Here is a 25256-nt window from a genome sequence, read left to right as displayed (position 1 = left end):
GTTCCAACATAAAAATGTGCACAAATTCACATGGAGAGAAGAGGCTAGGAATAAGAAAAGTCTCATTGACTATGTTATTGTTGATACTGATGTTTTCTCCGTGGTGCAGGACACCAGAGTGTGCAGAGGATTTGAAATTGGAAGTGATCGCTATTTAGTCTCGAGCAGGATGAAATTGAATTTCATATTGAAAAGAATAACATGTAAGAAAGTTTTAAAGCGAATAAAAGTTGAGCAGCTCTCAGATGTGAACTGTAGACTAAAATACAGAAAGATTATTGAAAAAAAATGAAAGAGTTTGAGAACAGGAATCAAACCTTGGAGATTCAGTGGCAAACTCTGAAGAAAACATTGATTCTGCCAGAGAGGCATGTGGTGAGGTTGTCTGCAAGGATAAAAAAATCAGAACTCCCTGGTGGACACGGGAAGTTATAGAGGCAGTGAAGGAAAAGAAGAAAGCATATCAAAAGCTCCTGTCAAATAAGTCAGCTTGTGCTCTTAGAGAATATAGAGACAAATGCAAGAATGCTAAACACTGTGTAAATCTAGCTAAACAAAAGTCATGGTAGGACTTTGGCAAGAATATAGAAAATAAATATCAAGAAGGTGGCAAAATATTCTGGAGGTTGTTGAAGAAGCTTAGGAATGGAGGAAAGAGTGCTATAAAAGGAGTTAGAGATGATAAAGGTGACATGAAAACAGGAGAAAAAGATATCCTTGAAGTATGGAGTAATTACTTTGGAAAAACTGCTAAATGAAACAAACAGTGATGACAGCACAGTGGTAAAAAAAACACTGACCAGGCATGCAGTCAGGAGTACATATCCATACTTGAAGTAGAAAAAGCCATCAAAGGCTTGAAATGTGGAAAGGCAGCAGGAGTAGATGATATTCGACCAGAAATGCTGAAGTATGGAGGTATAAAAGTCTTACAGTGGCTACACTGCATAGTTCAGAAAGCCTAGACAGAGGGATGAATTCCCGATGATTGGAGTAGAGCTCTCATAGTACCCATATATAAAAAGGGAAATAAAACTGAATATGAGAATTACAGAGGTATTTCCCTACTGAGTGTTCCTGGCAAGATCTATGCAAGTATACTTGAGAAACGGTTGAGAAGAATTGTGGAAGAAAAGTTGGGTGAAGAACAAGCTGGATTCAGACCAAATAGAGGCTGTCAGGATCAGATCTTCACTTTACGACAAATAGTGGAGAAATCATACAAATATAACAAAGATCTGTATTTAAGTTTTGTCGATTTGGAAAAGGCATATGACAAGGTCCCAAGAGAGAAGCTATTCAATACGCTGCAGTTATATGGTGTCAATGGGGCATTATATCAAGCAATACTTAGTCTTTGAGTTGTAAGTCAGCAGTTAGAATTGAAGGAAGTACAGGAAGATGGTTTAATGTTAAATCTGGTGTGAGACAAGGATGTACATTATCCCCTCTGTTATTCATTATCTAAATGGATCACATTATGAAGGAAAGTGGTATTAAACATGATATCAAAATTGGAGATGTTAATGTCAGCTCTTTGCTTTATGCGGATGATGTACTTCTAAATAAATCCGTTACAAGTCTGCAAGATTCTCTGACTAAATTGAATAACTTTTGTAATAGATATGGTATGAAGGACAGCAATGAAAATAGGCAGTGAAAATGTCAACTGTGTTGTGAATGGAGAACCTGTGGAACAAGTAAAACATTTCAGCTAATTAGGCACGATTTTTACTTTAGATGGTAAATTAAATATAGAAATAGACAACAGAATCAGCAAAGCTGGTTTGGTGGGAAGTCAATTGAATAAATTCATATGGAATAAGAGAGAAATTAGTCCGAACACTAAATTAGCTGTATACAAGACAGTGTTCAAACCAGTTTTAACTTATGGATCTGAGAGCTGGGTCAGAAGTAAAACACTTGACCAAAGACTAGAGACCACAGATATGAGAGTCCTGAGAAAGATCATAGGCATGAACAGATGGCATCAATGGTAATATCATATTAAAAACGAGGATATTAGGAAAGAACTTGACATTGTCAGCATCTAGGAATGCGTTAGCAGAGCTAATCTCAGGTGGTATGGTCACTTAAATAGAATGGGAGAGGAAAGATTAGCAAAACAAGTGTTCTCTGCCAGGTTGGCAGGAAAACGACCGAGAGGAAGACCAAGATATAGGTGGATTGATACGGTACAAAGTGCCTTAGACGATAGAAATATAAGATCTGATAATGTTGGAGTCTTGACAAGTAACAGACTGATTTGGAGGAAAATTGTAGATAGGAAGTTAGTAAAGATGTAATTTTTTCATGTAGTACTATCATATCCTGTACACCCCTTGAGGGTACATGGCAGGAATTTGGTGATGATATTATAAACATAAATCGAACTCAACTTGGGAAAATAAAATCCAAGTTAATGTGTTCCTTGAGCATGATGTCTGCTGTAAAGAGTTTTCGAGGTACTAATTTAGTCAATTTCAATCTCATAATTCCCACTGTTTGTGATATCCAGGCGATTTCTTTTTTTCATTAACTAGTCATTTACAGCGCTAAAGCCACATTCAACTAAATATGACGGGAAGGGTAACAGTGATTTTCGTGCAAACTAGTTGAATTTTGATATTTCGTTTCTGTCTCGTTGCAATGCCATGCCATTGTTCCTTTTATGTTGAATATAGTTCTAATAGACTCATCATTTGCACTTCTGAGAGTTCTTGATACTGCATGGACACAACAGTTAGGTCCATTAACATTGGCTGAGTTATCCAAGATGGAAAATAAATTTCATTTAAATCACAAGTCATTTTGCTCAGGTGATCAACAAATCACAAAAACTCAACTAGTCTCTTCCCTGCAGTGTTACGAATACCTAAACCAAAACGAACTTTATTCCTTGTTCCTCGGTTTCTTTCACTTTTGCATTCCAATCTCCGATGAGTAGCCATAAATCTCGCTTTGGTGTTGTATCATCACTTCTTGTAACTTGCCATAAAATTCTTCTATGTCTTCTTCTGGTGCCTCTGTATCATCACTTCTTGTAACTTGCCATAAAATTCTTCTATGTCTTCTTCTGATGCCTCTGTAGTGGGTGCATATGATGGTCATATTCATTGGATGTCCACTGACTGAGAGAAATGATTCTGTCGCTGAGTAAGAAAAGATAAACATTTCAAAGATGGGAAATTAGTTTCTTTTAATCAGAAAATCGGTCATTTAAATCACGGGCTGTTATGGTAGGTTAATGTTTTTTGGCTGGAACACTCTTTTGACATAATTGCAGAAATGCAATGAAGCCAAATTTCTTAACCTTTGCATCAACAAGGATCTTATTTGCTCCTTGCAATTGCTTGTTTAACATAATCGGCTTTTCAAAAGACGTCTGTCAAATAACTCACAAATGCTTGACCATCAACTGTTTGTAGGAGTTTCCTTTCAGGTTTGTCATTCAAAAACTCGTTAAGAATATCAAATAGTTCCCTGAATCTTCTCAAGTAATTCCCCTGTAACAGAACAGTGGAAGTTTTTGGAAACTAAATTTTCTCTGAATAATGCAATGCACTAGCAACATTTCAGGATTGTCATCCTTCATTAATTTTAAACAGCCACGTTTCTTGCCCATCATAACAGGAGCACCATCTGTAGCACAAGAAGTAATATTTTTCATTGATATTTGAGCTTCATCTAAATAATTTTTGAGTTTATTGTATATATCAATAGTAGTAGTGGTGGTTTTCAGTGCTTCACAGAACATCTCTTCAGTAAATTCACCATTGTTAATATATCTTACATAGGCCATCAATATAGCCTCACTGTCTCTTACAGTTGATTCATCCATCTGTATTGAGAATTTCCTTGATCTCGACTTTTCAACAAGTTGTATTTCCACATCTTTAGCCATCTCATCTATTCTTTTGCTAACAGTGTTATTGCTCAATGGCATTCCTTTTGCCATCTTTCTCCAGAACTGTTTTGAGAAAGGTTGATATTGCTGACTTAATTAAATCATCCCCTATAGTATGTTTTTTTTTTCCTGATTTAGCTATGAGCAGAAAAATTTTATAAACAGCTTCAAGAGTATGATTTTGGGTAGCAGTTCGTACAGAGAACAATGAATCTATTGTTGATATTTTCTCAAACTTCTCCTTTAGACTTAAATTGGTTCAAATCATAGCTCACATAAGTGCTGTGTTTCACCTTCAAATGTTCTTTGAGACAACCTTTTTTCATCGATTTGTTTGGTCATAGTGCTCACACAATAGACAATGGTGACCGTTCATCCTGAGCAGCAGATATGAAACCGAACTTTAAATGCTCATCTGAATACTGACAAACTTTTTTTTTCTTGCTTGCACTACTCATTTTATGCATGTGGTTATCAACTGAAAGGAAAAAAATAGGTTTATAAAGTATACTGTATGCATGTGTGGATTATACAAGGAAATTAATGGCATATAACATGTATTTATACTACTAAAAACACATAAAAAGTTAAAATAATAAAAATAAAATTTTAAAAGTCTGCCATCACAAGCAGAGAAATAGAAACAACAAAATATGAGAAATTATGTTTTCAGCTGCCAAACAAACCTAATATAACTACTCGGCATCGTGAACACACGTTACATGCAAACGTGTAATATGATTATTTGCGTACTGTAGCTCTGTTGAACTGAGGGAGTAAATTAGATTTTTCCAGGTATCGTTCAGAATGGCCCCTTGATTTCTGTTTAGCTTACTTCCCGTACGTAGTACAACTGCCGTTTCTTTAAATACATGCGGGAAGTAACCTAAACAGAAATCAAGGGGCCATTCTGAACGATACCCTGGAAAAATCTAATTAACTCCCTTTGTTCAATAGAGCTACAGTACGCAAATAATTTTAAAAGTTATGTGTTTGCATGTAACGCGTGTTCACGATGCTGAGTAGTTATGTCACGCGAACGTGTCACCCTATCTACCAAACCTAATATAATTTTGGCAAAGTGTTCATTTTATTTAAATTGATAATAGCTCTACTTTTGGGTAACCAGAAAACTAACATGTAAAAATGTTACATAAAAATATGCTTGCTAGCTTAAAAAACATTGACAATACATAAAAAAAAAAAAAAATAAATAAATAAATAAATAAAATAAAATAAACAAAACTGCTTTGTTTCTGCAATAAGAACTGCACAAAGTTAAATTGGCACTGTTTATTTTTAAGAAGTGACAGATTGATCTAACCATAACACACTTATGCCACTAAAGTATTTATGTTGACTGCTGTACTAGTGTTGCCACCTTTTTTTTTTTTTTTTTTTTTTGGAAAGTCAGGGTTGTAACATTGATAATTTATCGGCAACAGTGGTGATTTTTTTTTTTTGACTATATCAGTGATGAGATGATGAATACATCATTTTCTAATTTCTCCAAAAAATATTCAAAATGCCCCCCCCCCCCCTTGAGGCATACGCCCCATGTTGGGGAAACACTGATCTAAATGAAAATGGGGATTAGTAGATAGTTATACTGTATACAGCATGGAGCCAAAGGTAGATGTGATGTGGGAATCTAGTAAATCACAGCTAGTAAAATGCATGAGTTTTATATTTGATTTAACTTGAAATTTCCAAACATAACTCAAAAAGTTAAAATCATGATAGTGTAAACTTTTATATTTTACAATATTGTAACTAGTTTTCATTAATATCACTAAAACATTTTGATCTGAGAAAACTTTGTTCTTTTATAATAGAGTTACAGATCAACATAAACTAAGTAAAGAACAGTGGGAAGACAGAATAAAAAATTGGTGGATGGAACATAGAGGCATGCCAAAGTAAGTTTAATTGAAAATATTTAAAATCTGATTTCTTATCCCTCCTTTCATTTACTGTAAGTTATAATATGAAGCTTCATAAACTGATTTGCTATATTAGATAAGTAAATGCACTTTACATGTCAGTGTAAAGTGCATTTACTTATCTAATATAGCAAAAAAGTGGATTTGTATGTATATATGTAGATGCTGCTTTCACTCCCCTACTGAGAATAGTTAGTGTAATAACTATTCTTGAAATTTGATTTATATGAAAAATATTTCATATCTGCAGTTTTGTGAAATGAAAGATTACCTCTACATGGCCTGTTTGGAACAGATAAATCCAAGGATATAAAATTGGAGAAATATGGTAATTAATTATTCAAGTCATAATCATATGGTCAGTGATGAGGGAAACAATTAATGTTAGGTATCTAGTTTAGAATATTGAGGGGTCTTCCAAAAATTTGACAATGTTAAAGGTTAACTTCTGCATGAAATGGAATTTAGAAGTTAGTGAAAAGTAATTTCATTGTATAAAATTTTGTCACTAAATAATGCAATTACAAAAATATGAAGCTTCATAAATTTGTGATCTACTGATAAAGCTTAACTTTACATAATGCATTGCTTAATAAATGTCAGTATTGGTTATTCCTATGCAATATTAATTTTTTTTAGTCTTCTTTTTTATATTTTAATGTAATGAAAAGTTATAAAATAAATGCTATTTTATTAAGAGATCATCATTGTAATGAGGCAAAAATTAAATAAAAATTCATATCAAGACTGCACTCCTCCCCCATATATATTGTGTGACTGGCTCAAGATGGTTTAATCCTTGCAGTCAGACACACAGGTGAGTTGTATTTTCATTCTTAGTAGAGCACTTCCAAAACAGTATTTTTATTGTGTGCAGGATGTTGTATTTTGGGTAAATAAACCTAGGAGACTTGGTCTTGACTACTGAACTAATGAATATTTTTTGTTTCTAAATTTTTTGATTATGCTGATATGATAGGTTAATCAAAGTAATGACAGAAATCCCAAGTTTAAGAATGCTCCTAAATTATATTTTTACAAATACATTACTTAGATGGTATCAGAGCATGTGAAATGTATGCATATTATTGGTTTATATATATAAACTTGACAAAATGTTATATTCAGGCAATGACAATCAAGGAAAAGGAGTAGCCATAGTATTCGACACTAAATACAAGCTAATCTTCTTGAATGGCAGTCTTAAGTAGAGTGATGTGGGCAAATATCAGAATGGGGAACTGGACAATGAGACTTATTTGTCCCACAGAAGGTGGGACAAATTCCTCCACTAATACTAATAGAAGTGGAGGAATTTTTTGTAATTTTAGAGAAAATAACTGACACAATGAAAAAGGAAAAGTTGGTCCTTGTTGGGGATCTAAATAGCAGAGTAGGAAATGATTGTGAGACATACAGAAATATTTTGGGAAAATTTGGAGAAAAAAGCAAAGCTAATAATAATGGCAAATACTTGTTGGATTTCTGCTCAGGACTTGGACTGGTTATTACTAATACAATGTTCCAACATAAAAATATTCACAAGAGGCAAGGAATAAGAAAAGTCTCATTAGCTATGTTATTGTTGATAGTGATGTTTTTTCCCTCACGAATCGATGCAAAAAATCCCGCGAATTGCGATTAAACATCACCAAACACTGCATTGAAATGTCTTTTCACATGCATTTTTGATCAACAGTCAACAATCGTGCACACACAGCTTTTTCATGTGCTGTTTTTCGTGCAGGATATTATACACCCATTCAGTTGAGATGCCTACAAGCAATCTCATGCACTTGCACTCGGCAGTCTTCGTAATGATACCATGGATTTTTTCAAACATTTCCTTTGTAGTGATCTCAGTTGGGCATCCAGAGCATTCTTCATCTTCGATGGACTTGTGACCACGTTTAAACTCATTTATCCAAAAATAAATAATCTTTAATGCCAGTGCAGAGTCCCCTTAAACTGTATCTAACTTGGCCTTGTTCTGTGTGGCCATTCACTTCTTCAAATAAAAGTGTTTTATCACTGCATGAAACTCATTTTTCTCCATTTTTATGAAAAATGCGAACACAATCATTGTAAATGTTTGCCATATGAGAACTACGCATGGTTAAAATTTTGCCTGGGGTCATGAAAAAGATGATATGTGTCGACACTGGTATGAACGAAAGCGAATTGTGTTGCCGTCTATTGGAAATTTACCGAACTTTTCAAACAACCCTTGTATAATTGATAATCCTGGCCTTTGATCCCAAAGTACATGTTTAGGAGAAGAAAAGAAAAAAGCAGGAACATGTGTGAGAGATGGTCATTGTAGTGTGTGACAAAGCATTTATTAACTGAACTGTTCTTTTGGACAGGCAAAGAAAACATCTTGAGTGGAAAGGGCACCAAGTGTTTACAACTATGGTTTGTGCCAGGAAAGGCAAGAGATAAATGTCAGCCTAAGAAGAGATCCAGTCAGAAGCAAGATCTCTTATGCAAGTTAATATAGGACTGCTCTGTAGCATTTGAAAATATAACTAGGTTGTTTCTCATTTCATTGAAGAATGAAATGAGATCATTGTTCAATGCCCAGGTTGTTTGAACATTGCAAAGTTTGTCGAGTGAATAGGAGGGGGAATTTAGAATGCTATCATCAGTAAAACTATGGATAAGATTGATATAGCAAGAATTCATTTGTATACATATATAGAAAGAAAAACTAACTTTGACATACATTGAACATCCAGAAAGAAAACTGGTTATCTAATTACAAAGGGTGGAATGCAGATCAGAGACGATTTTCTTTGTAGCAGTCTCCTGTGATAGACCCTACAAATGTCTTAGAGATGTTAAGTGCAACAGCACAGTTTTCTCCAGACTTTTCTATATGTCTAGGGTGGATGGGTGAGTGATTGTGGTCCAGAAGATCTGTGTGGATCTAAAGTGGCATTTAAAACTTCAGTAATGGTCACCACCTGATGAACAGTTGGTGACATGCGTAGTGTTTTATTCATTTTGTGTAGCTATAAAAAGGATAATTCCAAGAAAGCATTCAAAAATATGTACTCTTATTTTTAACTAGTAAATGATCTTAAGTGTAGTATTCCTTTTTTTTTTTGCCCACATTTTCCTTTTCTGTCAGGAGAGAAAAAAAAAAAAAGGTACTTGTCTCCCTATACCTCTGTAAAAACCACATGAATAGTACCCAAACCAACACCATGCTCAGACAACTCAAACTGCCTGAGTCATGGATGTGTGCTGAGAACTATTCATGTGGTTTTTACAGAGGTATAGGGAGACAAGTACCTTTTTTTTTTTTTTTTCTCTCCTGACAGAAAAGGAAAATGTGGGCAAAAAAAAAAAAGGAATACTACACTTAAGATCATTTACTAGTTAGGAAAAGCAAAATGAATCCAAGATTGTCTGCTATAGACTTAGACTTGTGGGATTAATGTTTCTGATATGACAGTCTGTCGAAGATCGTTGGAAGCAGGGAGAACTGCTCACAGACTAAAGAGAAACAACTGTTGAGGAAGGCTATGCAGAAAAAGAGGCTCCATTGGGCAAAAGTGTACAAATATTGGATTGTTGAGAAGTGGAAGGTCATATTCTCAGATGAGAGCCATTTCTTTGTCCAAGGAAAGTAACTAACTTATGATTGCAAATCAGGGAGCAAAAACTCATTCTGTACTAAGGAACTCGAAGTGTTGGAGAAGTGTGGTCGGTGCATAAAGTATTCTACCTAAAATAAAATATTGCAGACATGCTCAATAGGATTGAGGTCAGGAGAACTTAAATGTATTTCATACATTTATGTATGGAATACATATAAGTTTATGTATTTCATACATATTTATATTTCATACATATTTTCATATGTATGAAAGTCGTATGGGGTGGGCCACAACTTTGAATTGAATCCTTCACAGTGTGCAGCATCCTTCCTGCCTTTACTTGGTTATATTGAAATTCTGGTAATTTACTAAATTGAAGATGCATCTCAAGGGTTATCCATTTTAAAAATATGAAAGTAAAAGCAAAAATAAGAATTATTCCAGAAACTGCCTGAGCAAGTTTGAAAAACTGGTTATGTAATGGATAAAATGTATTGCAAGACATGAAGATTATGTTGAGATAGTGTATGAAAATAAAGTGGACAAAAAAAAAAAAAAAAGAAAGAAAACCTTTGTTTTAATTTTCAGTGATGTCTCCATAATGAAGACATTTTCATTTGGAATGTCCTCTGTAGTTAGTAACTTGAAAAATTCTTGCACATGTATATGACTTTTTTTTTTTTTTTTTAATACGACTTCAATCCTACACTCCTGTCTTTCTTACAGCAGTACCATAAATGTATATGTTCAGGAAGGCTTAGGTGTTGTTAATTATTCATGTTTAGTGTTTCACAGTATAAACAACACCAAGAGATAAAATTAATTTGTTGAACTTGCTAACATCTTGCTGGCTTTCTACCCACCATCATCAGAGCAAAATTATAACTGTGACAAATAACACGTATATCAAATCAAATGTGTGCTCTGATGATCGTGGATAGAAAACCAGCAAAATGTTAGCAACTTTAATACATTTTTTTCATCTCTTGGTGTTGTTTCACCGTGAAGCACTAATTCAGTATACTGGAAATGATTTGTGCATGTTATTCATGTTAAAATATTGCTTTATCATTATTTTAACATACGGTAATTTTTAGTTTGAAAATTATTTGAAAGAAATTGCATTCTTGTAATGCACAGAAGATGCTGTGATCAAATATGTAAAAATTGCCCAAGATCTAAAAATGTGTAGTGTTAACTACTTTGATATTAAAAACAAAAAAGGAACAAATCTGATTAAGTTTAGGGGTCACTTAAGGGTCAAAGCCAAATAACTGGGAAGAGACCTCTACATCACCTTTCAGGAATGCAGTGAACTGACTGGGGCTTCTGAGCCTAATGTCCAATCCTCTCCTTCACGTGATGCACCTTGTTAGTAGTTACCTACTAGGTACTGAATAAATAAGGATGGGCTGGCAATTTGGGACTTAGGTGATCAAATTGTACTTTTTTATTGGCTTAAACCACAAATGCATATGATGGTACAACATGAGATTATATGACGGCTGGGGCATTGCTCAGTTAAACAAGATCCCTGCTGTTTCAGTCAGGGAACCAGGGCAAACAGTGAAAAGTGAGCTACTGAAACAAGCTACTCAACATCTAGAAAACAAATAAACCAACATCAGAAGAAATCAAGATAGGAATCATCAAAATAAGGAGTATTAATGGAAAGGAAATCGAACTTGTATTAGAATTGGAAAAGCACCAGATGGACATAATTGGTTACCAACACAAAGACAAAAATAGGTGAGATCTTACTAAATAAGTATAGGATGTTATTTTCAGGGAATAATGATCAAGGAAAGGAAAGAGTAGCGATAGCATTCAACATCAAACATGAAGATAAAATTCTTGATTGGAAGGCAGTTTCAAATAGTTATGTGGGCAAATCTCAAAATGAGCACATGGACAATGAAACTTATTTGTGCTTATGGTCCCACAGAAGGTTCTTCCAAGGAAAAAGTGGAGGAATTTTTTGATTCATTAGAACATGCAGCTGACATAATGAAAATGGGGGAAAAAGTGGTCCTTGTTGGAGATCAGAACAGCAGAATAGGAAATGAATCCCACCAGGCATATAAAAACATTTTGGAAAAATTTAGAGAAAAAGGCAAAACTAATAAGTATTTACTGGACTCCTACTCAGGACATGGACTAGTCATTGCAAATGCCATGTTTCAACATAAAGATCTTCACATGAAAAGAAGACACAAGAAATAAGAAAAAGCCTCACTGACTATGTTATTGTTGATAGTGATATCTTCATGGCTCATTCAGAATACAACAGTGTACAGAGGATTTGAAATTGGAAGCGATCATTATTTAGTACTAAGCAGGATAAAATGGATATCACATTGAAAAGAACAATATGTAAAGAAAGTTTTTAAAATAATTAAATTTGGTCATATTTTATAAGTAAATTGTGGACTCAACATACAAACATTATTGAAGGAAAAAAAAATTATTGAAACAAATTAAAAACAGGAACCAAACCTTGGAGTCTCAGTGGTAAACTCTAAACAAGACATTGATTCAATTAGGGAGGTATTTGGTGAAATTGTCTGCAAGGATAGAAAAATAAGAACATCATGGTGGAACACAAAAAACAGTCCTGGCAAAGAAGAAAGCATACCAAAAGTTCCTACCAAATGAGTTAGCAGATTCCTTAAAAGAATACAGGGAGTAATGTAAGAGAGCTAAGCTATGTGTAAAAGTAGCTAAAAAATAAATATCTGGAAGGCAGAAAAATGTTCTTTCTGAGCAATAAATACAAAATGTTATATTCAGGAAATGACAATCAAGGAAAAGGAGTAGCCATAGTATTCAACACAAAATATGAGGCTAATCTTCTTGAATAGCAGGCAGTCTGAAGTTGAGAGATGTGGGCAAATATCAGAATGGGGAATTGGACAATGAGACTTATTTGTGCCTATGGTCCCACAGAAGGTTCTACTAAGGTAGAAGTGGAAGAATTTTTTGATGCTTTAGAAAAAGCAACTGACACAATGAAAAAGGAAAAGTTGGTCCTTGTTGGGGATCTAAATAGCAGAGTAGGAAATGATTGTGAGACATACAAAAATATTTTGGGAGAATTTGGAGAAAATAGCAAAGCTAATAATAATGGCAAATACTTGTTGGATTTCTGCTCAGGACATGGACTGGTTATTACTAACACCATGTTCCAACATAAAAATGTGCTCAAATTCACATGGAGAGAAGAGGCAAGGAATAAGAAAAGTCTCATTGACTATGTTATTGTTGATAGTGATGTTTTCTCCCTGGTGCAGGACACCAGAGTGTACAGAGGATTTGAAATTGGAAGTGATCGCTATTTAGTCTTGAGCAGGATAAAATAATTTCATATTGAAAAGAATAACATGTAAGAAAGTTTTTAAAGCAAATAAAAGTTGAGCAGCTCTCAGATGTGAACTGTAGACTAAAATACACAAAGATTATTGAAGAAAAAATGAAAGAGTTTGAGAACAGGAACCAAACCTTGGAGATTCATTGGCAAGCCTTGAAGAAAATCCTGAGTGATTCAACCAGAGAGGCATGTGGTGAGGTTGTGTGCAAGGATAGAAAAATCAGAACTCCATGGTGGATGCAGGAAGTTAAAGAGGCAGTGAAGGAAAAGAAGAAAGCATATCAAAAGTTCCTGGCAAATAAGTCAGCTTTTGCTCTTAGAGAATACAGAGACAAATGTAAGAAAGTGAAACACTGTATAAAACTAGCTAAACAAAAGTCATGGGAGGACTTTGGAAAGAACATAGAAAATAAATATCAAGAAGGAGGTAAGATATTCTGGAGGTTGTTGAAGAAGCTTAGAAATGGAGGAAAGAGTGCAGTAAAAGGAGTTAGAGATGATAAAGGTGAAAATAAAACAAAAGAAAAAGATATCCTTGAAGTATGGAGTAATTACTTCGAAAAATTGCTAAATGAAACAAGCAGTGAGAGCACAGTGGTAAAAAAAACACTCAGCAGGCATACAGTCAGGAATACATATCCATACTTGAAGAAGAAAAAGCCATCAAAGGCTTGAAATGTGGAAAGGCAGCAGGAGTAGATGGTATTTGACCTGAAATGCTGAAGTATGGTGGTATAAAAGTCTTACAGTGGCTGCACTGCATAGTTCAGAAAGCCTGGACAGAGAGACGAATTCCCAATGATTGGAGTAGAGTTCTAATAATACCCATATATAAAAAGGAAAATAAAACTATGTCAGAATTACAGAGGTATTTCCCTGCTGAGAGTTCCTGGCACGATCTATGCAAGTATACTTGAGAAACGGTTGAGAAGAATTGTGGAAGAAAAGCTTGGTGAAGAACAAGCTGGATTCAGGCCAAACAGCAAGGGAATATAACAAAGATCTGTATTTAAGTTTTGTCGATCTGGAAAAGGCATATAAGGTGTCAAGAGAGAAGCTACTCAATACGCTACAATTATATGGTGTCAATGGGGCATTATATCTAGCAATACTTTGTGTTTATTTGAGTTGTAAGTCAGTAGTTAGAATTGAAGGAAGTACAGGACAATGGTTTAATGTCAAATCTGGTGTGAGACAAGGATGTACATTATCCCCTCTATTATTCATTATCTATAATGATCACATTATGAAGGAAAGTGGTATTAAACATGATATCACAATTGGAGATGTTAATATCAGCTCTTTGCTTTATATGGAAGATGTTATACTTATCAATAAATCTGCTACAAGTTTGCAAGATTCCCTGACTAAATTGAATAACTGTTGTAATAGATATGGTATGAATGTCAGCATTAAAAAGACAGACAATGAAAATAGGTAGAATTGTTGAAAATGTCAACTGTGTTGTGAACGGGGAACCTGTAGAACAAGTAAAACATTTCAACTACTTAGGCACGATTTTTACTGAAGATAGTAAATTAAATATGGAAATAGACAGCAGAATCAACAAACCTGGTATGGTAAGCAGTCAACTGAATAAATTCATATGGAATAAGAGAGAAATTAGTCGGAACTAAATTAGCTGTATACAAGACAGTCTTCAAACCAGTTTTAACTTATGGATCTGAGAGCTGGGTCAGAAGTAAAACACTTCAAAGACTAGAGACCGCAGATATGAGAATCCTGAGAAAGATTAGAGGCATGAACAGATGGCATCAATGGCAATATCATATTAAAAATGAGGATATTAGGAAAGAACTTGACATTGTCAGCATCCAGGAATGCGTTAGCAGAGCTAATCTCAGATGGTATGGTCACTTAAACAGAATGGGCGTGGAAAGATTAGCAAAACAAGTGTTCTCTGTCAGGTTGGCAGGAAAACGACCTAGAGGTACAAAGTGCCTTAGACGATAGAAATATAAGATCTGATGATGTTGGAGTCTTGACAAGTAACAGACTGATTTGGAGGAAAATTGTAGATAGGAAGTTAGTAATGATGTAAATTTTTCATGTAGTACTATCATATCCTGTACACCCTTTGAGGATATATGTCAGGAATTTGATGATGATGAGAAAAATGTTCTGGATGCTATTGAAGCTTAGAAATGCAGGTAAGAATAATCTAAAAGGAATCGAAGATGATAAAGGTGACACAAAAACTAAAGATAAGGATATCCTAGATGTATGGAGTAATTACTTTGAAAACTGTTAAACAAACCAAGCAGTGATAGAACCATATTAGAAAATTTTCAAGAGGAATTCAAAGAGGAGTACATATCAATATTTTAAGTAGAAAAGCTGTCAAAAAACATAATGTTGAAAGGCAGCTAGAGTAGATGATATTAGATGAGAAATGCTCAAGTATGGAGGTATAAACATTTTTACAATGGCTACACTGAATAGTTCAGATGGCCTGGTCAAATTCCTGGTCTACTCCAATCATTGGTCAAATTCCCAATGATTGGAGTAGAGCTCTCATAGTACCCATCTATAAAAAAAAAAAGTGAGAATTACATAGGAATTTCTCTATTAAGTCTTCTAGATAAGATTTATGCAAGTATACTTGAAAAGAGGTTGATAAAGATTATGGAAGAGAAACTTGGAGAAGAACAAGTTGGGTTCAAGCAAATTTGAGGTTGTGAAGATCAGATTTTCACTTTAAGACAAATAGTTGAGAAATCATGGAAATATGATAAGTATTGTGTCCAGAGGAAAGCTTTTCAATACATTACAATTATATGGGGTGAATGAATATTATACAGAGCAATACATAGTTTATATTTGAGTTGTATGTCAACAGTTGGAATTGAAGGAAATACAGGAAGATAGTTTGATGTAAAATCAGGGGTAAGACATGGATGCACATGATTTGTACTCTTATTCATCTGATCACATTATGAAAAAGTAGCATTAAACCTGATATTGGAATTGGAGATGTCAAACAGCTCTTTTCTTAATGCAGATATACTCCTAGATATACTCAAGAATTCTCTAACTAAATTGAATAGCAGCTGTAACAAATTTGGCATGAAAATAGGCAGGAACATCGAAAACTTCAACTGTATTCTGAATGGAGATCCTATAGAACAAGTAAAATATCTCGGCTATTTAGGCACAGTTTTTAGTGAAGATGGCAGGTTACATATGTAGATAACAGAATAAGCAAAGCTGATATGGTGGGTAGCCAACTGAAATTTATATGGAATAAGAGAGAAATTAGCCAAAACACCAAACTAGCAATATACAAGATAGTGTTTAAACCAGTTTTAAGTTATGGATCTTAGAGTTGGGTTAGAAATAAAGGCACTTGTTCAAAGACCACAGATATGAGGGTTCTGAGAAAAATTAGGGGAATTAACTTATAGAATCATTAAAAATGAAGATATTAGGAAGTGACTTGACATTATTAGCATTCAAGAATGTGTGTCAGCAGAGCTAAACTAAAGTGGTATGGTCACTTAAATAGAATGGGCAAAGAAAGACAGGTGTTTGATTCCAACAGGAAAGAGACCCAGAGGAAGACCAAGGTCTAGATGGATTGATTCGGTCAGAAGTTCCTTAGAAGCAAGAAATGTTAGATATGACAATATTGGAGTGCTCACAAGTAATGGATTGATTTGGAGGAAAATTGTTTATAGGAGATTAATAATAATATAAACTTAATCATGTAGTGCTGTCATAGTAACCCGAACACCCTTTGGGTGTACACATCAGGAAATTGATTGTGAATCCTTTCTTTCCTACAGCAGTACCAGACATGTACAGGAAGGCTTAAGTGTTGTTGATGATTCATGTTGTTGTTTCACAGTATAAAAAACACCAAGAGATGAAAAAATAAATTAATTTATTGACCTTGCTAATATTTTGCTGGTTTTCATCCCACCATCGTTAAAGCACAAATCATGACTGTGACAAGCAACACATATCAAATCTAATGTGTGCTTGTCAGTTGTAATTTGTGCTCTGATGATAGTAGCAAGTTTAATAAATTCTTTTTTCATCTCTTGGTGTTTATACCATGGAGTATACTGGAAATGATTTGTGCATATTATTCATGTAAAAATATTGCTTTATCTCTACTTAACATACTTACAGTATTTTTTACTTTGAAAATTATTTCAATGAAATTATTTCTTTTAATGCAGAGAAGATGCTATGATGGAATATCTAAAAATTGCCCAGGATCTAGAGATGTATGGTGTTAACTACTTTGATATTAAAAACAAGAAAGGAACAGATCTATGGTTAGGTGTAGATGCTTTGGGATTAAATATTTATGAAAAAGAGGATAAGTAAGTATATGTATATAGAAATTGAAATATGACATTATTATTATATGCGATTACTTGGGTTTATCAATTTTTAATATGGGAAATGGTTTTAGCATCTTCAAATTCAGATATGAACTAGTTCTTAGCTGACCTAACTTTTCAGTTAGGTCATACTTTAATATATAATATGAATTAGTGGCAACATATTGTGATTATGTGGAACTAAAAAAACAGTGCTGCATGGGAATATGAGATAATTTTCCATAAGCGTTTGACCTTTGCTTATTGAAGAAAATATGTAAAAATTAAACTGAATTACACATATTTTGAAATTAAAAAAAAAAAAAAAAAAAAAAAAAAAACTTAAATGGGAAAAAAAATGTTAAAATTTTTTTGTAAAACAGCCATGTTCACCCCCATCTTGTTCAATCATTTGACGTTTCATATTCAAATCCGAAAAAAAAAACCTTTTAGATGCACAAGATCTGCTTTGTTTGAAATGGATACATTATTGTCACTTTTTGTGGGTGGGACATATAATTATGTAAACAGTTTGATTCAGAATATTATATCAAATCTCTGAAATTAAATAATAAATAATAATAATAATCAGCTAACACTTTTTTATTCCTGTATAGGGAGTAGGCAAGGCCGTATTTTTAGCCCTATCTAACTTTGGAGACTGAGTGGGCAGTTCAATCTCCACTGGTACCCAATCAAAGATAGCTGGACCACGGCTATCACTAATTAAGCGGCACGCAGTGAAGAGAATGGCTCAACAAGTGCTGCCATCTCGTGGTCCCTAACACAATATATTTAATGTCTGAAATAGTGTGGGTTCTACAGTTGATTTTCTTGAGTTTACGGGACGAGAAACCTGAGTTTCTGGGAGGGAAAAACCACTTGCCCATGCCAGAGATCAACTAACTCGGGAACCATTCAAAAAAAGGCTTAGAAAAATTTCCTCTAGTCGCTGACTAGACTCGAAACCAAGTCTTCCTTTGTGCAGTCAAGTACTGTGGTGTGCAAATGCCACATCCACTGAGCTACACAGGCTCTTAAAAATATCCATTCCCATGGCGGAATTCAAACCCACAGCCTTTTGGCTGGAGAGGAGATATGCTAATCAACCAGGACGAAGTCCACTGCTTATGTTACCTTATCCCCAAAGACGAGTCGGAACCTTCCACAAGTCATGCATATGGCAAGCCCATCATCATAAATTACTTGTTGATGATCCCTAGCTTCTTCTGATGAGTCATCCAATTAATAAAGCAGCAACTTTGAAGAATTATTTTTGCTCCCTGTGTTTACAGCTGATTATTGGTAAATGTTCTCCATATATTTGGTGGAGCTACACAGCAATGTGGCAGCCAGGGAAAAGGGGTGCATCTTAGTGTACCCCGATTAAAGTATTTAATAAAGTAATGAGCAACCCGCTCCTGCCCCAGATTCTCATAAATCCACCTAGTATTTGCCTAAAATCAAGATACCCTTTCTGGTCCATGGACGAACTCTGTTCAGCTGCCTTGCCATCAACACCTGACATGTGGAGAGAACAATCTTCCAACAGATGGTTTTCTGGTTGAAGATCTGTGCGCTCCGCAGCCTGGTTATGCCCTTCCTAGGAAGATTTGGCCATCTATCAACAGGATCAGAACTAATCATGACAGATGTGGCTGTCTACTACATAAAATGGAGAGTGTCAGACCACCCTTATTGTGACTATTCCCCTATGGTCCAGACAATCACTCATATTGTGAATGACTGCCCAAGGTGCCAATTTCATGGTGGTGGCCTCCAGGACATCCATGAGGTGACAGATGATGCCCTGGATTGGCTTTCTTGTCTGGACATTGACCTGTAGCTGCTTTTGCCATAAGAATAAATAAATAAATTGGTAAATGTTGAGAAGCTGTACAAAATAATTTTATGAAATCATTTGTAAATTATAGTTCACTATAAACAGAGTAAAATTAGTTTAAAAAAATAAAAACAGACTTGCATATTTTACAATTCAGGCATATTACTTGTTAACATAACCTTATGGGTTTGTATAGTGATTTTTAACAAACAAAAAAAAAAAAAAAAAAATGCCTTTCACTTTAATCCTTTATCCTACAAGTTTTCAGGAGACCTCGCAAGGCTTCAGCCAAGTACAGACTGGAGGGATCATTGAATAACAGAAATAAGAAATAAAAGCCATCCGATACATGAATGTACTATTGCTACTCATCATCCATTCAACAGATGAATAGCCAATAGAGAAAATGTTGCCTTCTTTATTCAAAAGGTTCTAGTTAGATTAGCAGGATCTCTCAAAACAGTTAAAAAAAAAAAAAAAAAAAAAAAAAGTACTAATAATATTCTTATTGAAACAACTTGGCAACATTCAGAAAAATTACTATGAGAAACATCAATAGTAAAAATGTCAATTACAGTAAGTCCTGAAACACTCCACTGTTATGTAATGTGATATCCAATTATTTTTGACTCTTGGTGATCTCCTGAACAAAGGAATTGTAAGTTCAAGTTAGTAAGTTCTTTTATGTTGTCTATCCAACTCTTTTGCAGCCTTCATCTTCTCATGCCCTCAATCTTCCCCAACATTTTTCCAGTGATTCATCTGCTCACATATGTCCCCAAAGTACATCAACTTTTGATTAGTGATCATTATCCCCAAGATGCATTCTGTCTTTATACACTCAAAAATTTTATTAGTCATTCTTGCAGTCCATGGGATTCTTAGTCTCTTCTATACCCATAATTCAAATGAATTAATTTGCTTTGCTTTTCATTATCAGAGGTTCCTCAATGGATTCTTTCCTTTCAAATTTTCCATCATCAAATTCCTGCCATGTACCCTCAAGGGGTGTACAGGATATAATAATACTACATGAAAAATTTACATCATCACTTACTTCTTATCTTCAGTTTTCCTCCAAATCAGTCTGTTACTTGTCAAGACTCCAACATTATCATATCTTATATTTCTATCATCTAAGGCACTTTGTACCTTATCAATCCACCTATATCTTCATCTGGGTCTTTTTCCTGACAACCTGGCAGAGAACACTTGTTTTGCTAGCTCTGCTAATGCGTTCCTGGATGCTGACAATGTCAAGTTCTTTCCTAATATCCTCGTTTTTAATATGATATTGCCATTGATGCCATCTGTTCACACCTCTAATCTTTCCCAGCACTCGCATATCTGCGGTCTTTGGTCAAGTGTTGAATTTCTGACTCAGCTTTCAGATCCATAAGTTAAAACTGGTTTGAACACTGTCTTGTATACAGCTAATTTAGTGTTCTGACTAATTTCTCTCTTATTCCATATGAATTTATTCAATTGACTTCCTACCATACCAGCTTTGTTGATTCTGTTGTGTATTTCCATATTTAATTTGCCATCTTCACTAAAAATCGTGCCTAAGTAGCTGAAATGTTTTGCTTGTTCCATAGGTTCCTTGTCACAAAACAGTTGACATTTTCAATGATTCTGCCTATTGTCTTTGTCTTTTTTTATTGCTGACCTTCATACCATTTCTATTACAACAGTTATTCAATTTAGTCAGGGAATCTTGCAGACTTGTAGTGGATTTATTTAGAAGTATAACATCGTCCGCATAAAGCAAAAAGATGACATTAACATCTCCAATTTTGATATCATGTTTAATACTATTTTCCTTCATAATGCGATCCATATAGATAATGAATGACAGAGGGGAATAATGTACTTCAATTCTAACTCCTGACTTACAACTCAAAGACAAAGTATTGCTTAATATGATGCCCCATTGACACCATATAACTGTAGCATATTGAATAACTTCTCTCTTGGCACCTTGTCATATGCCTTTTCCAGATCGACAAAACTTAAATACAGATCTTTGTTATATTCCCATGATTTCTCAACCATTTGTTGTGAAGTGAAGATCTGATCCTGACAGCCTCTATTTGGCCTGAATCCAGCTTGTTCTTCACCAAGCTTTTCTTCCACAATTCTTCTCAACCATTTCTCAAGTATACTTGCATAAATCTTACCAGGAACACTCAGTAAGGAAATACCTCAGTAATTCTTGCATTCACTTTTATTTCCCTTTTTAGATATGGGTACTATGAGAGCTCTACTCCAATCATTGGGAATTCGTCTCTCTGTCCAGGCATTCTGAACTATGCAGTGCAGCCACTGTACAACTTTTATACCACCATACTTCAACATTTCGGGTCGAATATCATCTACTCCTGCCTTTCCACATTTCAAGCCTTTGATGACTTTTTCTACTTCAAGTATGGATATGTATTGCGTGTTGAGTGTTTTTTACCACTGTGCAGTCACTGCTTGTTTCATTTAGCAATTTTTCACTATCAACAATAGCTAGTCTTTGAGACTTTTCTTATTCCTTGCCTTTTCTCTCCATGTGAATTTGTGCAAATTTTTATGTTGGCACATGGTGTTAGTAATAACCAGACCATGTCCTGAGCAGAAATCCAACGGGTATTTGCCATTATTATTAGTTTTGCTCTTTTTCTCCAAATTTTCTCAAAATATTTTTGTCTCACAATCATTTCTCTACTCTGCTATTTAGATCCTCAACAAGGACCAACTTTTCCTTTTTCATTGTGTCAGTTGCTTTTTCTAAAGCCTCAAAAAATTTCTCCACTTCTACCTTAGTAGAACCTTCTGTGGGATGATAGGCACAAATAAGTCTTATTGTCCAGTTCCCCATTCTCATATTTGTCCACATCACTCTACTTGAGACTGCCTGTCATTCAAGAAGATTAGCCTCTTATTTATAGTGTTGAGTACTATGGCTACTCTTTCTTTTCCTTCATTGTCATTTCCTGAATATAAAATTTTGTATTTGTTGCTCAGAAAGATCTCGCCAATTTTTTTCTTTTTTGTTTCAGTCACCTATTGTGTCGATCTGGTACTTATTTAATTCCTCAGCTAGCTCCGTTTCTCTGCAGTTCAGGCTTTTTATGTTGATAGTACCAATCCTTAACTCTGGTAATGTTGAGTTGGGGTGTGTTTTCAGATTTGTTTAGTAGCTGACTTTTCGCTGTTTTCCCCGGCAAAAACAACGGGGCCCTCGTTTAACCGGGCGACACCCCCAGCCCAGCCGGCATGAAATTTTGTCATATTGTACCATCATTTTGTATTTGGTTTAAACCTTCAATATTATTATCTTTCATGTACAAAGGGATGCTTAAGGGGTCAAAGCTGTATAACTGGTGTATGTGGAAGAACTCCACATAGCCTTTTAAGGAATGCGGAGAACCGACTGGGGATTTTGACCTAATCTCCAGTCCTCGTCTTCTTGTGGTGCACCCTGTTAGTAGGTATCTACTAGGAACTGAATGAAAAGGATGGGCTGGCAATTTGGGATTTAGCTGACCAAATTGTATTCTTATTGATTTAAATCACAATGTAAAATGATGGGTATAACATGACAGAATTTCTTTGTGGCTGAGATGTCCCTGATTAAACAAGGTCCCCGTTGTTTTCGTCAGGGAACCAACGCAAAAAGTCGGCAACCGGAACAAATAACAGAACGTGTCTCAACTCAGCATCAACAGAGTTCAAGATTAGTACTATCAACATAAGAAGCATCAATGGAAAAGAAATGGAACTAGCGGAAAAATTGGATAAATACCAGATCAACATAATGGCATGATGAAACAAAGAAGACAAATTCAGGTGAGATCTTTCTAAGCAACAAATACGACAAATGTTATATTCAGACAATAACAGTCAGGGAAAAGAGGGAGTAGCCATAGCATTCAACACTAAATATGAGGATAATCTTCTTGAATGGCAGGTTTTTATCTAGTAGAGCATGCATCGGCAAACGGAGTCCCAAAGACAAAAGACAGGACACAACATACATGGCATGTGGCCCGTATGTTGAATTATTTAAATAATACATTTTTATAATATGAATAATAAATTAAAAATAATTTTATACTTCTTGATATCACCGTGCAACTTGGTGCGAGTCAACCATGTGAGTCATCATGAGTGAGGATAACAAAGGCTACTTCATCCGACGACAACAGAGATTTTGGCGCACATTAAAGAACTCATTTTCATTTAAAAAAAATCCAAAAATTTTATTGATGCTTGCCAAAAAAGCAGGGAGACACATATTGTGATGCATAATCTATATATTACTTTGTTTTTACATGATAATTTTTCATTGAGTTTCATTTTCATGCTTTCATATCTTGTACTTTAAATATTTCTGTGTTTTTTAAGACATATAATAAAAATTGATAACTCAAATATTTTTTTCAATTACTATTTTCGCTTCAACGCTTGTGGCCCGATTATTAAAAATAAAAGTTGAATGTGGCCCACGGGTCTGAAAAGGTTGCCAACCGCTGAAGTAGAGTGATGTGGGTAAATATCAGAATGGGAAACTACAATGAGACTTATTTGTACTTATGGCCCACAGAAGGTTCTAACAAGGAAGAAATGGAGGAATTTTTTGAGTCATTAGTGAAGACAGCTGGCTCAACGAAAAAGAAAAAGTTAGTCATTGTTGGAGATCTAAACAGCAAAGTGGGAAATGATTACCAGACATAGAAATATTTTGGAAAAATTTGGAGGAAAGCATAAAGCTAATAATAATAATAATAATAATAATAGCAAATGCCTGCTCGATTTCTGTTCAGGACGTGGATTAGTTATTACTAACACCATATTCCAACATAAAAATGTGCACAAATTCACATGGTGAGAAGATATAAGAAAAGTCTCATTGTTGGTGTTATAGTTAATAGTGGTGTTTTCCAACTGGTTGGACACAAGAGTGTACACAGGATTTGAAATTGGAATTGATCACTATTTAGTTTTGAGCAGGATAAAATTGAAATTCATATTGAAAAGAAGAGTGCATAAGAAAGTTTTAAAATGAATTAAAGTTGAGCAGCTTTTAGATTTGAACTGTAGACTGAAATGCACAAACATCATTAAAGAAAAATGAATTTGAAAACAAGAACCAAACCTTGGAGATTCAGCAGCAAATTCTGAAGAAAACATTGATTAATTCAATCGAAGAGGCATGTCCTGAGGTTGTCTGTAAGAATAGAAAAATCAGAACTTCATGGTGGATTCAGGAAGTTAGAGGAAGTGAAGGAAAAGAAAGTATATCAAAAGTTCCTAGCAAGTAAGTCAGCTTGTGCTCTTAGAGAATACAAAGAAAAATGTAAGCAAGTGAAGCACTGTGTAAAACTAGCTATAAAAAATGTCATTGAACACTCGTAAGAAGAGAAAATAAATATCAAGAAGGTGCAAAATATTCTCAAGGCTATTGAAAAAAAGCTTAGAAATGAGGAAAACATACTGTAAAAGGAATCAGAGTTGATTAAGGTGACACAAAAACTGAAGATAATGATATTCTAGATGTCTGGAGTAATTACTTTGCAAGACTGCTAAAAGCAGTGTCAGCACGATGATAGAAAACTCCCAATAGAAATGCAGTCAGGAATACATATCCATACTTGAAATAGATTAAGTCATCAAAAACCTTAAATGTGGAAAAGTCAGCTGGTGTAGCTACCAGAAATGCTCAAATATGGAGTTATAAAAGTTTTACAGTGGCTGCATTGCATAATTCAGAAGGCCTGGTCAGAGGGACGAATTCCAGAGGATTAGAGCAAAGTTCTCATAGTACCCATCTATAAAAAAGGAAATAACAATCAATGTGAGAATTACAGAGGTATTTCCCTGCTGAGTGTTCCTGGTAAGATTTATAGAAATATGCTTGAAAAATGACCAAGGACAGTTCTGAAAGGAAAGCTTGGTGAAGAACAAGCTGGATTCAGGTGAAATAGAGGTTGTGAGGATCAGATTTTCACTTTAAGACAAATAGTTGTGAAATCTTGGGAATATTATTATTTAACACCTCCAGGGAGTCCAAAGACTCATCGAGGGAGGTCACCTGCTCTACAACTGTCTCCACAAATCAATTCGCCAACTGACCACAACTACACCAATGCCATCTACCACCGACCACCACTAGCATTTCTTCACACACAATCGCAAACATCCATGACCACGGTGGAATTTGAACCTGCAGCCTTTTGGCTGGAGAGCGG

General features: G+C 34.8%; 1 protein-coding gene across 1 annotated transcript in view; it reads left to right on the top strand.

Annotated features, from left to right (window-relative positions):
• The window catches only part of LOC150094290 (moesin/ezrin/radixin homolog 1-like), a 216448-nt gene that overhangs the window by 73539 nt on the left and 117653 nt on the right, over nucleotides 1-25256 (top strand). Inside the window, exons 7-8 of the mRNA XM_090412297.1 lie at nucleotides 5743-5826; nucleotides 17028-17174. Of these exons, the coding sequence (XP_090268423.1) occupies nucleotides 5743-5826; nucleotides 17028-17174 (231 nt within the window). The remainder of the gene's footprint in view (nucleotides 1-5742; nucleotides 5827-17027; nucleotides 17175-25256) is intronic.

The sequence above is a fragment of the Typopeltis vanoorti genome, chromosome 22, assembly GCF_054136105.1.
Source record: "Typopeltis vanoorti isolate ZY-2024b chromosome 22, IOZ_Tvanoo_1.0, whole genome shotgun sequence".
Taxonomy (NCBI): domain Eukaryota; kingdom Metazoa; phylum Arthropoda; class Arachnida; order Uropygi; family Thelyphonidae; genus Typopeltis; species Typopeltis vanoorti.
This window is presented reverse-complemented; position numbering and strand designations above follow the sequence as displayed.